A 12,969-nucleotide genomic window follows, 5' to 3' on the forward strand; every position below is an offset into this window, starting at 1 on the left:
GTCATGTTGACGTCCCCTGTGTAAGGTGGTAACAGAGTCAGGGATCATCATAACTCGAGCAAAGAAAAAGTATTTTGATTATGTTTCAAACATTCCATTAATTTACCATATAAACAGTTTTATTGTTAGCTCATGCACGTTTGGCTTGTGAAAAAAAAGTAATGTGGAGCTTCTCTCCCTGGGCCTCCATTGGAAAGGGATTTTGTCTATTTGGACTTTCCTGGTAACCAGGAGACAAAAACAACATTATATACAACATACCACTATAGCTACATATCTTAGCTGTTGAACTGTACACATCTGTTCCACAGTATTACTTATTTGCAGCTTTTCTCCCTGGGCCTCCACCAAAACTGAGTTTTCAACCTAGATTGACTTTCCTGGTAGGCAAGCACATTTCTTCCCCTATGGTAGTATGAACTCCTACAATATTCTCATTTGTGTGATCTCAGACCTTACCATGGTGAAAATCCTACACATTCCTCCTTTGTGTGATCTCAGATCTTGTTAAAAGTTCATTTCTAGCAGTTGGTCTGAAGTCCTTGAATTTATTTTGTCCCAGTCATGCCTTTACTTTAATCCATCTCGGTTGCATGTGGCATCATTTTCATTTATATATGTACACGTCTTACTTAATTTTAAGAAAGTATTTCAGAAATGCGTTGCATGCTTCTGTATCTGCACTTTATGGGTTTAAAGCAGCACTAAGAGTGAATTACTGCTATCTAATTAGGTCAGGTTTCTACTTCAAAATTTGAAAGGAAAACAGAAGCAAAAAAGTCTCAAAGGTGCATCTCTGAATATGGAAAAATAGATAAGATGCTGACAGAACACAAGCTAAGCTGTAGGAATGTGAATCTTGAGCATTACGCTGTAGGAATATGCATGTCATTTATCATATGTTCTTCAGATACTGGAGCGGAGTAAAAGAAAAAAATGCATCCAGCATTTACCAAGTTTAACAAATCTATTTCACCAACAAATGGCAGTTTAGCTGATATAGCATTTTATTTTACAGTAATGTCTTCATGCCAGCTCAAAATATGCGCAGCAATCCTATGGAAAGCATTTCACCTTGCATAGAGCTGTACCTTTCCTTACTGACCACATCTTTATGAAAAACGGCAAAATGTGCAGAGCATATTTATTTGGCCACACTGCTTGTGAACTCCTGGCATCTTAAATCAATAAATACACTCCAGGCCATGTGTAGTCAGGTAAAAAGGTGTTCTAATTGTAGGACACATCTGTGATATACCTTGTATACATGCGCATTAACTTGTGCAGGGGATAGATAAAAGCAGCGCAAGAAAATTCCACAATAGTACCACAAACTATAATGCATTACCAGAAAAGCATAACTTCTGAATATGATCAGTTAGAGAGAAAAACTGACAATACAACAATTTTCTAGTCCTGAAAAAAAGGCAACCAAACATGCATGGGTGTGTGCGTTTTACAGATGCTAATTAATATGGCTGGATAGTTGTGCATCAATAAAAGGAAACTAGAGTAACACCAGACAAAACTCCAGATTTATACTATACTACAGGCAATGTTCCAGAGAATCTGGGTAGTGCAGGCAGTATTCAAGAAAAAAAAAACAAAGACTAATTAGGTGAGCAGAAAGAGGTCAGTGAAGGTCAATGCATTTAAATACAAAATTACTACACCATTTGGGCAACAGCTATAAAAAAAAAAGGGTGGTGAGGGCATGAAAACCAAGAGCAATGACAGAACTGGGACAACTGCCCAAAATGTTGGGGTATATCCTCAGGGAACAGACTGCAGGAGTAATCTAGTGATGCTACAGTATGTTCAGAGCTCAGAGCTCACAAAACAGGCAGAATGTATATTTCTAGTGACATAAAAGGAGAGCTCAGCAAGTTGCTAGAAGTCTATAAGAAAGCCACAAAAGGGTGAATAAAATATTGATGGTGGTGGACCACAGATTACAGAAATGGAGCTCTTCTCACTATCACCAGAAGATGTGTGTGTTGGGGGGGGACTACAGGTAAGCAAGATCATGTCAGAAACAGGAATAGTCACCCCTAGACAGGGAAGAACTCATGAAGTAGCATGCAAAGGCTGATTGTGGCACAAATTACTTCAGCTCATGAAGTTTAGCGGAGCACATTTAAAGTGGCCCATCATATTTCTCCTTCTGCCATCAGGCAAAGGAAAACACTTACCCACACACTCACAGGTTCATAGGACCATTCACAGAGCATGTGAAATTTTCACCAGTCTCTGGATGGTGAGAAAAATGCACAATGTCTCAGATTTTATCTTAAAGGAGCCTGTCCATTACACATTCAGCCCAAATTCAAAACATACTGGTATAACCACCATGCCATCTTGAACTGGAGAGGAGGCTGGAGAATGACAATATTGCATTTCAAAAGCTTCGGGTGTAAATGCCTGCTGTCTGACATGTGATGTTTTCTGTGGGAAGGAATATGTTTGTGTTTAAACTGCACTTATCTGTTACCCATTTTACAAATGATGGCATAACAGAAATTTAAGGCATACACCTTGAAAGTCTATGTACTTATGATTTATTCTTGAAATCACTGGCTTGGGTCAAAATTGTGTAAGCGACAGTAACCAGTATCTAATCTCTCTAGTAATGGTTTATTTTGGGTATTACTGTACAAATTGGTTTCATTATAGGAGATGCAAACATGGAGCAGGGCTGCACATTTCTTAAAAATTCTGAAGCTTTCTTTAGGAAAAGAAATTTTAAAATATGGCACAATCCCTCTCCTCTTGTCTGCTACTCAGCAGGATGCTTTGAAAAATATTTTAGTCAGAAATCACATACCAATTACAAACATTTTGAGGCTTAATCTAGGAGTCTTGCAGTGTGATATATTGAAAACTGCAGAAAATAAGTATATGCATGTAAAAGCTACACTTCTAGCTTATTACACATCTGCAAAACTAATGAGCTTTCCTTTACAACTCAAACATTAACTATCCAGTCCTGTTTTGGTGCAGGGAACATTTGCGCTACCACATCTGCTCTCAGTACAGGAGCACAGCAGGTAGTGTCTTCACAGCAAGTGGTTTCCTGGTTTGATTCTCAGATGGGGTACCTTCTGTACAGGAGTCTGCATGTCACCCCTGTATTCGCGTGGATTTCCTATGGGTGCTCTGGTTTCCTCTCACATCCCAAAGACATGCCATAGGTGGATTGGACACTAAATTGCCCATAGGGGTGTGTGTCTGTGTGTGTGTTTTGGAATAACTACCTTGGCAGGGCTAGCCACCAAGCTGAGTAAAACTTGGTGCTAGATGATGGTTACCCTGACCCCTATGTGCAAAAATGGAAAATGAGGTTATGGATGAACTGCTTTCGGCACAGTATATGTTTATATGTACCTCTTCAAGACACACTCTGCTCAACACGACACAGCAAAAATGGTCACTTCTCCCACACAATATAAAAAAAGGACACACCTCTTAATGTCTACAGTGTGATGCAATTCTTAAGTACAAATGTATTTCAATATTACAGCATTTCTTTTTCTACAAATCCTGAGCACTGGGTTTGTTCAATAAAAAAAAAAAAAAAAAAAAAAAAAAAAAAAGGACATGCTAACCAACTTCAAGTTGAGCAGCTGTAATATTTAAGAATAGATTTCTTGCATCTAGAGAAAGAAAAACAGTATGTACCTCCAGACTGCAAGAAATGTTACAAGCAACAAATCTAGATCAGTATAAAATATACCAGACAGGAGGAGGACAAGTTAACAGTCCACCCTCAAAATGTGGCCACACACTAAATAACACATAGAAACAGCTTTGCATAGTAGTATCAACATTCAAAAAAGTCAAACAAATTTGAATTAGGAACTGTCTGAAACAGAAACAAACCTTTTGTCTGTTTTAAAGCAATGTGCCCCCTTTTGTCTTGTGCTGAAAAGCACGCTCTCCATACAGGCTGCTTTTCTAACAAGATATAGTACAGGGAGTTTGCAATGGATACTGTCCATGAAGGTTCCACCTCCTATTCTTGTTCCCAGAAAGAGATTATGCTCAGCAATTCAGTCTGGACACGCCAATTAGAAGCAATTATGATGAATGAAGTCCACTCTGTGCAGCAAGCAAATCTTGCTGTGTGCTGTGACCCATTCAGCCCATAGGGGGTTTCCTCCCTTTCATGTGACTACACATAAAATTAAAATTACTAACAGTCAGTGACAGTTTTACTACTACAGATTTCCATAGTTATGCTGCTGTCTACAATGCATCTACCAGGCAGATTTACTTATCATGAGAACAACATGTAAACAGAGTAACCTACAGTAAAATTATTCAAACCTCTTACAGTATCAAGGCCTAGAATACTTTGCAAAGATGCTGTGTACCTCAGCTGACAGTAAACAGCGTTGCAACACACGTGGCATTTTACCTGGATCACAAACTCGAATGAGGAACTAAAGCAAAAGCATTTGTGTTATATGGAGAGTGCAGAACACAATAATTACAGCAGTAATGTCCTCAAAACATACCTGAATTATAATTCTGTACATTTAGATTACAAAAGAAGTGCCAAACAAAGTCATCATCTGTACCGACATGATTTTTAAGCCACAAAAAGAAATAAGTGTTTGCAACAGTAATCCTGGGTGATGACAGATTTTCGACAACTGGTCAAACTGTCTGCCATCTCCCAAGAAAACAAGATTGTAAATCAAAACCAAAACACTGAAGGCAAATAATGAGCACAAAAACAGATGTGCTTGTGCCTGTATATGGTGTAAATACAAAATGCTTATTGTTTTCAGTATACTGCACTGATTGTTATAGTGCAGCTCTAAATAAATGTTTTAAGAGCTCCACAAAATATAACTGAACTCGAAGTCTGCATCTTAAGCTACAGTACAAGTAGGTAATACAAAACAAAGTGAGAGGCTGTACTCACCATCTTCGCAGTGATCTCGCACTTTGTCATGATAGGCATCCTGAGAAAGCTGTGATCGTCTAGCTGCCTAATGAAAAGATTAAAACCTGTATCAGAAATTTATGAACAGGAAATAAAAAAGGAGTTCTGCCTGAATGCACAGTTTAGTACAAAACATAGAATGGTACTTATTACAGAGTCTCTTTCTAATAACACAACTTTAAAGTGAATTAGTAGTGACTAAGCCATTTCAATGACTGAAACGGAAGAAATTTAAAGCGACAAACTAAAAAATATTTGGAATGTACCCATCATTTTATCTCAGCTAAAAACGGATGCGGGTACTAATGGACTGCAGTGATTTCAAACTTGCCAGTTAGGAAAGAAAACACCGTAGTTTTTGAATGAACTACCATCTACATAAAATGAGAGAGAGTGTCCCAACAACATTTTTAGAAATTAGCAAATATACATCATCCCTAAACACAACCTATGAAAAGGAAACTCTCTCCAAGTCTCAACCAGTCACCAGCATATTCACAAAAATAGTTGCATACTCAAAATGTACCAAAATGATTTGCCAAAAGGTGCTGTCAGTACTGCGTACATACAGAGCAGAATTATTATTATATATATTTTAAGTGGTTAAACAACAAAATTATTTCCCAATCTATTCTATCTCTTGCCCAGATGTCAGTCTGGACACATTATAAAAAGGTGGATGTCCAGTTCCCCCAAATTAAAAGTTTTTTTTTTCTTTTATGCAAGTACTACAGCACAGTGCCCAATTCCATACTGTGTAACCTTGGGTAACCCCCCCAAACTTGCTGACAAAAACAAATATGCAACACTCCACTTATATATATATATATATATATAAATAAATATATAATACAATGAAAATCAAACAGGTCCAGAAACCAAGCAAAATCAACTATATGGAATGCAACTGAACCGAAATGTCAACCCCTTACCCATCAAAATAAATGTTGCTGCATTTTATAGGACTACTGTACAAAATGAAATGTGCTAGATTTACTCTGCAACAAACACTGCAGCTCAGCAGGTTCTCTCTCTCTCTATTGCGTTTAATGGAGAATTATCTCCTGCACTAGAACAGTGTTTTCCAATTTTGTATTTAGTTCCATAGATTAAAATGCTGGTCAGTTACACTTTTTGAAATGCCCAAATAAAAAGGTACCCAAGTCCATAAATTTAATATTAAAATTCAGCTATACTCCACTGATAGTACACCTCAGACTATCTTATAAACAATGCTAGTGTCAAATTAACAAATTACTGCTCAACTATTTCTGCTTAACTTTGCTCTATAAAGCTTTAGGGATATTTCAAATACCTTTTGCAAGTCTTTTGTAACTATTTACAAAACAAAAAAAAAATCAAATTTAAAAGGTAATGCAACTTGAATTATTCTAAAATACTATATAATACTACTTAATTTGTGGTCAGAATGATGGGTGATGAAAATACTTAAATGACAAGTACACATTACTGCTCTGTATTGTAATACAGTTCCAAACTGCTGAGTTATGATAATGCTTTTCATATATTCCAAAATGCAACACTGTCAGTGAACTGCATCATAGGCAACAAAAATATATATATATATATCTTTCATTGCAGCAAAGAACACCATTTATGGCTTTATTTATGGTTATGTTAAATTTGGGATGAAAAAAACTGCAGCATTTGCTCAATGAGTGCTAACAGGTAAAATTACAGCAGCAAACAAAAACACAAGTAAGAAGGGAAGCAGTTATAACCAGTGTTTAATGAACCGCCAAGTTGCTTTTACTAATGCTTTCAGTAAGGGTGGTTACCATAACTCTCCCCAGAATCACAGACAAATACTAAAATAAATCAGACACTTATTTGGTCGTTTTAAAAGTGGTGAGAAAAAGGGGACATGAATAAGCATACATTTTCAGAGGTAAAATTACTTATTTGTTGACTAATCTAGTTTTTAGTTTAGGAAGGACTGCAGAATTCTGAGATGCGGAAATATCACTGCGGTACAGTGGTTATTTGCATTGTAATGTTGGTGGACCATGTCAGAAAAATCAGTCAACTTTAATGGGGTTGTTCTACACAAACTAGAACAAAACCCTCTACTTGGTTTATGATGCAAAGTGGACTTGTTAACATGTGTAAACACTTATAACTTCTATTCCCCCAAGTGATCTCAATAGGCTCAAGGGAGCTAGAACAAGGCAATATAATCTGACGACTACTTACAATCCAGCTGCATAAATGGCTGCTATAGGTACCCATCAGTGTATTGCATTAAAAAGCATGCAACAATTTACACCCACTTAAAAGGCTATCAGGATCAAAAGTGACAAAAAAAATTTAAAACACAATTCTGAAAAGAGGTCTCATCAGTGTACCATAATTTAATAGTTTAAATTTCCTAAATGACAGTAATGTGACAAAGACAGAATGATGTTTTGCCCAACAAAAGTATGCTTCATGTATGCTGCTCTTGCTTCATGGCTAAAACATGATCCACCCCCTCAGACCTTGAACACAGACAATAACCAAAGCAGCTTAGACAAACATCCAGAGCAGGCGTATCATTGCCATCACAAATACTGAAGCTTTTATGAAAGAAATTCAAAATAACAGCCACATATAAAAAATGCAACTCTGGAAAATGCAAGACCTCCAATGTGGCTTGGCACTTAAAACAGCCAGTTTGAATGCAAATGGAGCAAATAAACTGTTTTAACAGCATAATAAGCAGATGCAATGAATTAGGAACAAATATACCAGACAGACTAAGATTTCATAAGTTTTGACAATGGATGAAGCCAGGAGGGTCAGAGAAGAGGAAAATATCCCCTGTAATAAGCATGCTATAAGAGAAACAAGCTGCAAGTGTATCTTAACAAGACTGTTATACAGAAAATGTGCTCTCTCAATAACAGAATACTTCAGAAACTTGTGAGATCATAAATAATGACATTATTTTGCAGAAAAGTGTAGCTATTTTACAAAAACATAATTCAATCCAAAAGATTTCATAATTATGAGACAGACAAGGTGGTGCTTAGTTATCCTTATCTGCCATATTTCTACGCTATATAAAATCAACAAGGTGGTGCTTAGTTATCCTTATCTGCCATATTTCTACGCTATATAAAATCACTGAAAACACCTGGCTTATGATAGAGATGGTTTGCACATTAAAGAAACTAACAATTATCCTTTCTTTTGTATAGCTACATGTAACCAAAGACAGTAATAAAAATTTAGTGTGCTAAGATTACTTCAGCCACAACTTGGGCCAGAGATCGAGACCAGAACACAAATATAACCAATATGAAGTTGAGTAAGGCCTAACGTTCAACTCGCACAAATTTTATCATTATATACAACAGCATCTTAAGCTGGGAGAGTTCTCTGGCTCTCAAAACATTAACCATTTGGCAGAATCTGAAGCTTGCAAAACAGCTTGAACATGAGTATATAAAGGTTGTAAACCTATTTATCTTTAAACAATATATTTACTCTAGAAAGTGGGATACATTCACGTTCAAACCAACAGCTGCAGCAACATTTAACCAAGACAAAAATATCTTAGGCGATTAAATGTTCCCAGAATTACTACCTAGAGCGCTAACAGTTCCAGTAAACCCCCACCCCTATTCTTCTGAACATGTACATCATATTGTGAAATGCTAGTGTAATGTACTTGGTTTTGAGAATATTTACCAATTATGCCTGTTAAAAGGAAAATAATTAAGTGCGTAAACAGATTTCCAGTGCAGTCGGTGATTGGCTGGCCATGACACAAAGGGACACACCTGGGTTGGATTTCATGGCTAGGCTTAAAAAGATTGTGGTGGTCATTAGCCAAGTATTTCTATGAACCTATGATGAATCCACTACAGAATACTCATCATGTAGAACGTCAAAAATGAAACTGCTGCATATACAGTCAGCAGCAGTGGGTAAGATTACACAAGGTTGGGAATAGGTGGCAAACTTTTTAAACTCTTTCATAAGTGAGGCCAAGGAAAGGTCACTCACTCTAGCATAGTACTACTGCAGTAATTATGCTAGACAGGAAGCAAAGCACCCAGCAATGAGCCCCACAAATCCTACCTTGCAGTTCAAAACTTTTGTGAAAAAAAACCGGGTCTCAAAGATACTGTACAGCTATCATTAGTCAGCCACAAGCAGGTTAGTAAGCACTTTTGCAGTGTCTTACTGAAGCTAGCTACCAACAAATATAAGTTTTATGTAGCTTAAACGAAGATAATGCATTACATAGTGGAACATAAAATCTGTGAATTATCCTCAACAATTCATAAGCTAGAGACCAGCTGCAGAGAATGACAGCTAGGCCAAGCCTGCCAATTTCCTCTTGGTTACTAGATAAATCTTAGTCTATTACCTAATTAATCCCACTCATAAAACACTATTGCCCTACATGCACTCCGGAATTATATCACTACTTCTTCTGACACTAAACTTCCTTCTTATGGTTATTGCACAGATCCACCACAACTCACGATTATAAATGCTTTATCACACATCAAATATCCCTGGCCGGTTCTCATTTTGTTTTCTGACCAGCACTAATGATACTTTATACTGTTTCAAGAGTACAATAGGTTAGAGTGGGAAAAAGTAGCTACAAGAAAATTACTTATGCACAAACATGCAAATAACAACTTACATGAATAATGCCCTATATCAACTGCCTGTCAAGAGCAGCAGTTTCTGAATTCCTGAATATTTCATATTTGTTGTTTTATAATTACATATATCACTCTATTATAGTTACAATTATACAATTTTATTTTGGCAACCACATATGAAAGGATTGCTGGTAATGCAACCACAGGCTCACAAATGGTTAGCTTCTTCATTTTCGCCATACAATACTAGCTAAAAGACTATGTGGGTGTGTGTACATGTTCAGAAAATACTGCTTTGGCACAGTGCCATTTTTCTACAGCCGGCAACAACCACAACAAGGCATTTGGGGCAGGATGCAAATAACGCTGTTGTATCATCCAAAGTCCGTCATTTTACAATGACAATGAAATTTCCAAAATGCCCAAAGAAGCTATGTCCAAAATGCTCCTTACTGAGCAAAAGATGTATTAGACCATTTAAAAACTGTGGAAGAGGCCACACGCATCAGAAGGGTTTAAGATTCTGTACTACTGCGCTGTAGACTAGATCTTGTGTGATAGAAGCGTGTAAACTTTGTTTTACACTGCATCGCTACAGCTTTCATTCCGTAAACAAAAATGAATCCTTATTAAGCAACTGCAAAACTAGCCCTAACAAGCGTTCCTCCCCAAGACAGGAGGCTCCATCAATTTACCTCAAGACTGTTCGGATTAATCTCAGATTCGTGAACTAACGAAGACTTTATGTCTGCCAGGTCCCCCTCTTCTTCGGGATGGCTAATCTCCGCAAATATCTTTTCTTTCTGAGGGTCTCCCTCGTCCTTAAAAGGGATCATTTCATCATTGGCACAGAGTTCAGGGTCGCCTGCGCCACCCGATAACTGAGGCATCTTAACTTAAAACGATGCCCAGCAAGTGATCCTCCAGAACGACAGATATATCCAAACTCCGCAAATAACGATATACAGTACTACTGGAGAACACCCTCCAAGCTAAATGAGGGCTTCCTGGCTAAAAACACTTCAGGAACTTATCCCCGATATCACGTTTTGGATAGCAAGTTATAAGGCTTTCTACGATCCTCAAGGGCGAAATTAAAATAAAGCACAGAACGTACTTGGAAGTAACAGCAAAAACAACCTTCCTTGCGAACTTATTCCCGTTTAAAGCTAGTAAATGCAAGAATGTCCCTGTGGCGTGTTAATTGTCTTCAACAACAAAGTTTAGAGACTGTTTGATAGGTGAAGGCTGTGATGCAGTGAGTCAGAGAGGTGAGTCTTAAGTCTACCGGGTGACTAACAGTGAAATGTCTACTAACAGCACGCGCACTCAGCTTCCTTTGTTGACAAAAAGTCAGATTTTTCTGGTTACTTTTCACGTCTTCGTTGTAAAGCAAACATTATTCGTTTTTACCTTCAGTTTCTTTTTCGTTCTTCGAAAACAAGCTGTTGACCGGTCTGTAGCCCACAATACTTACAACTTTCCTGACCAAACAACCATTCTCTCTAACTCCATGTGTTGAGGCAAGGCACCCTTACACGCCCACCTCCTCCAACGCTAAACTCTCCTCCAGTAGTCTTTTCAAGGCTGGGGTTGGCGGATCCGGGTCGCCTGCGTGTCTGTAGTCGCAAATTCGACTACTGGGTTTTAGCCGTTTGGTGAATATATTTTGGCTTCGGGTTTTGTTCCACTTTATACTGAGTGCACTGTGGCGCCGATTTAATTTTAGGTCGACGGGGTACTTTTCTGTGCTAGGTACAAGACAGTAGTAATGTATATAGTTAGTTCTGATACAGTTCCTTTTACTTTTCTCTTCTGGCTTTGAGCGTGGATGCACTTGTAAAAGTAGTACTCGGCTTGGACTGTTACAAATTAGTAAACGTAGAAGTCTGTTTGCTCTGTGATGGTTTTCTCTCCCTCTAGTTCCGAGACTGAAGATGAAAGAGAAGCCGCCGCTCCTACTGACTTGGAGGGGGTGCTTTAAACTCAACACCACTAAGCAAACGGACAAATGGGAGCGTGAGGTGGGGAGTAGGGCAAACAAAACAAACCTTCCCACCAGAAAAAAAAGGAGCTTGTACAAAACAGGAAACCTGAACACTTGCGAGTTAATTACATAAGACCGAGAAAATAACACAGCTGGGAAGACTCCGCAGAAGAAAGCTTTAGTAAGGTTAGTTTACTAAGGGGGAGGGACTGTTGATGCCAGGGTGTTACTCATTTTATCCTGAGTACTGGTAATAAGGGGTGACTAAATTATATAATTCCTCAAGCCAAATGTGAATGAGGGGTGATATTGTGCGCCTGCTGAATAGTTCATGATTGGTAAGTAGAAACCAGTACAATATAAAAAAGACGTTTTGATGCCAGGGATGGGACAAGGACACTGACAAGCTAATTTAACGGTGACATCCCATATTTACAAACGAACACATACGTTATATATATATATATATATATATATATATATATATATATATATATATATATATATATAAAATCTTCAGTCTTTCGAGAAATGGGTTATTACATACATCAGGGTGGTCATACTTCATTAAAAAGCATTTATTAAAAAAAGCAAGTATTCGATGATGCATTGTCTTGTGTCTTCACGTTATTATACAATTAAAATGAAATAATAATTTTTACTATTTATAGCACATTTTGCAATGCAGGTCTATGACCCAAATGATGTTTTTATTTATTTATTTATTTTTTTGCCTTACCGATTCTGAGATGTAGGCTCGTAAACAGGCAAGACAAGTATACAAATCCGTTTTTCGCAAATTCATTTTCCGGCATTTTTCCCAAAACCAACATTTTGCATGTATAAAATATCAGTTTCATGGAGAACTATTCATGGAATGTGGGTTAACCTGGTTTAAGTCCATAATACATTAAATAAGAAGATGGAACGATGCCAGGAAGCCTCAGGATCATCCTAGATCTATTGTAACAATGAATGCCATCCGCCCTGCATTATTTTTGTAATAGAGTAGAGCTGAGCTTCTACCCAATAAGGCATAAAGGTAAACCACTGACAGCAGATGTTTTACTTCCCTTCTCAAATGATCTATTCTATACATGTATTATAAACCTAAACTTTTTGCTAAAAAGGCAAGGACTAAAATATATCCCACCAAGGTGGGAGTATATATATATAACGGTGTGACTACTTTGAAGGTGCAGAAAAATGGCACATCTGTCATTTTGTAATGGATTTGATTTATAATTCTATAGCTGTAAATGACATCCAAATGCTAAAAGAAAACAAGTGGGGAAAAAGCTGTGTTTGCTGTTAAAAGCAACTGCTTTGTTTAAAAAAATCATCCGGAAGGGTGAAGAAGCAAAAAGATTTACGCCTCTCAGCTGTCCAGATTTTCGCAGAATGTA

The 12,969-nt window shown here is 37.5% G+C and overlaps 1 protein-coding gene across 1 annotated transcript in view; it reads right to left on the minus strand.

Moving 5' to 3' along the window:
• LEF1 (lymphoid enhancer binding factor 1) overlaps positions 1-11,736 on the minus strand; it is a 506,814-nt gene extending 495,078 nt beyond the window's left edge. The window contains exons 1-2 of the mRNA XM_044060380.1: positions 10,272-11,736; positions 4,931-4,997 (exon numbers count right to left, since the gene is read on the minus strand). Of these exons, the coding sequence (XP_043916315.1) occupies positions 4,931-4,997; positions 10,272-10,466 (262 nt within the window). The 5' untranslated portion in view covers positions 10,467-11,736. The remainder of the gene's footprint in view (positions 1-4,930; positions 4,998-10,271) is intronic.
• Positions 11,737-12,969: the final 1,233 nt, after the last annotated feature.

Source organism: Protopterus annectens, chromosome 2.part0 (genome assembly GCF_019279795.1).
Source record: "Protopterus annectens isolate FY-2018-M chromosome 2.part0, PAN1.0, whole genome shotgun sequence".
Taxonomy (NCBI): Eukaryota; Metazoa; Chordata; order Ceratodontiformes; family Protopteridae; genus Protopterus; species Protopterus annectens.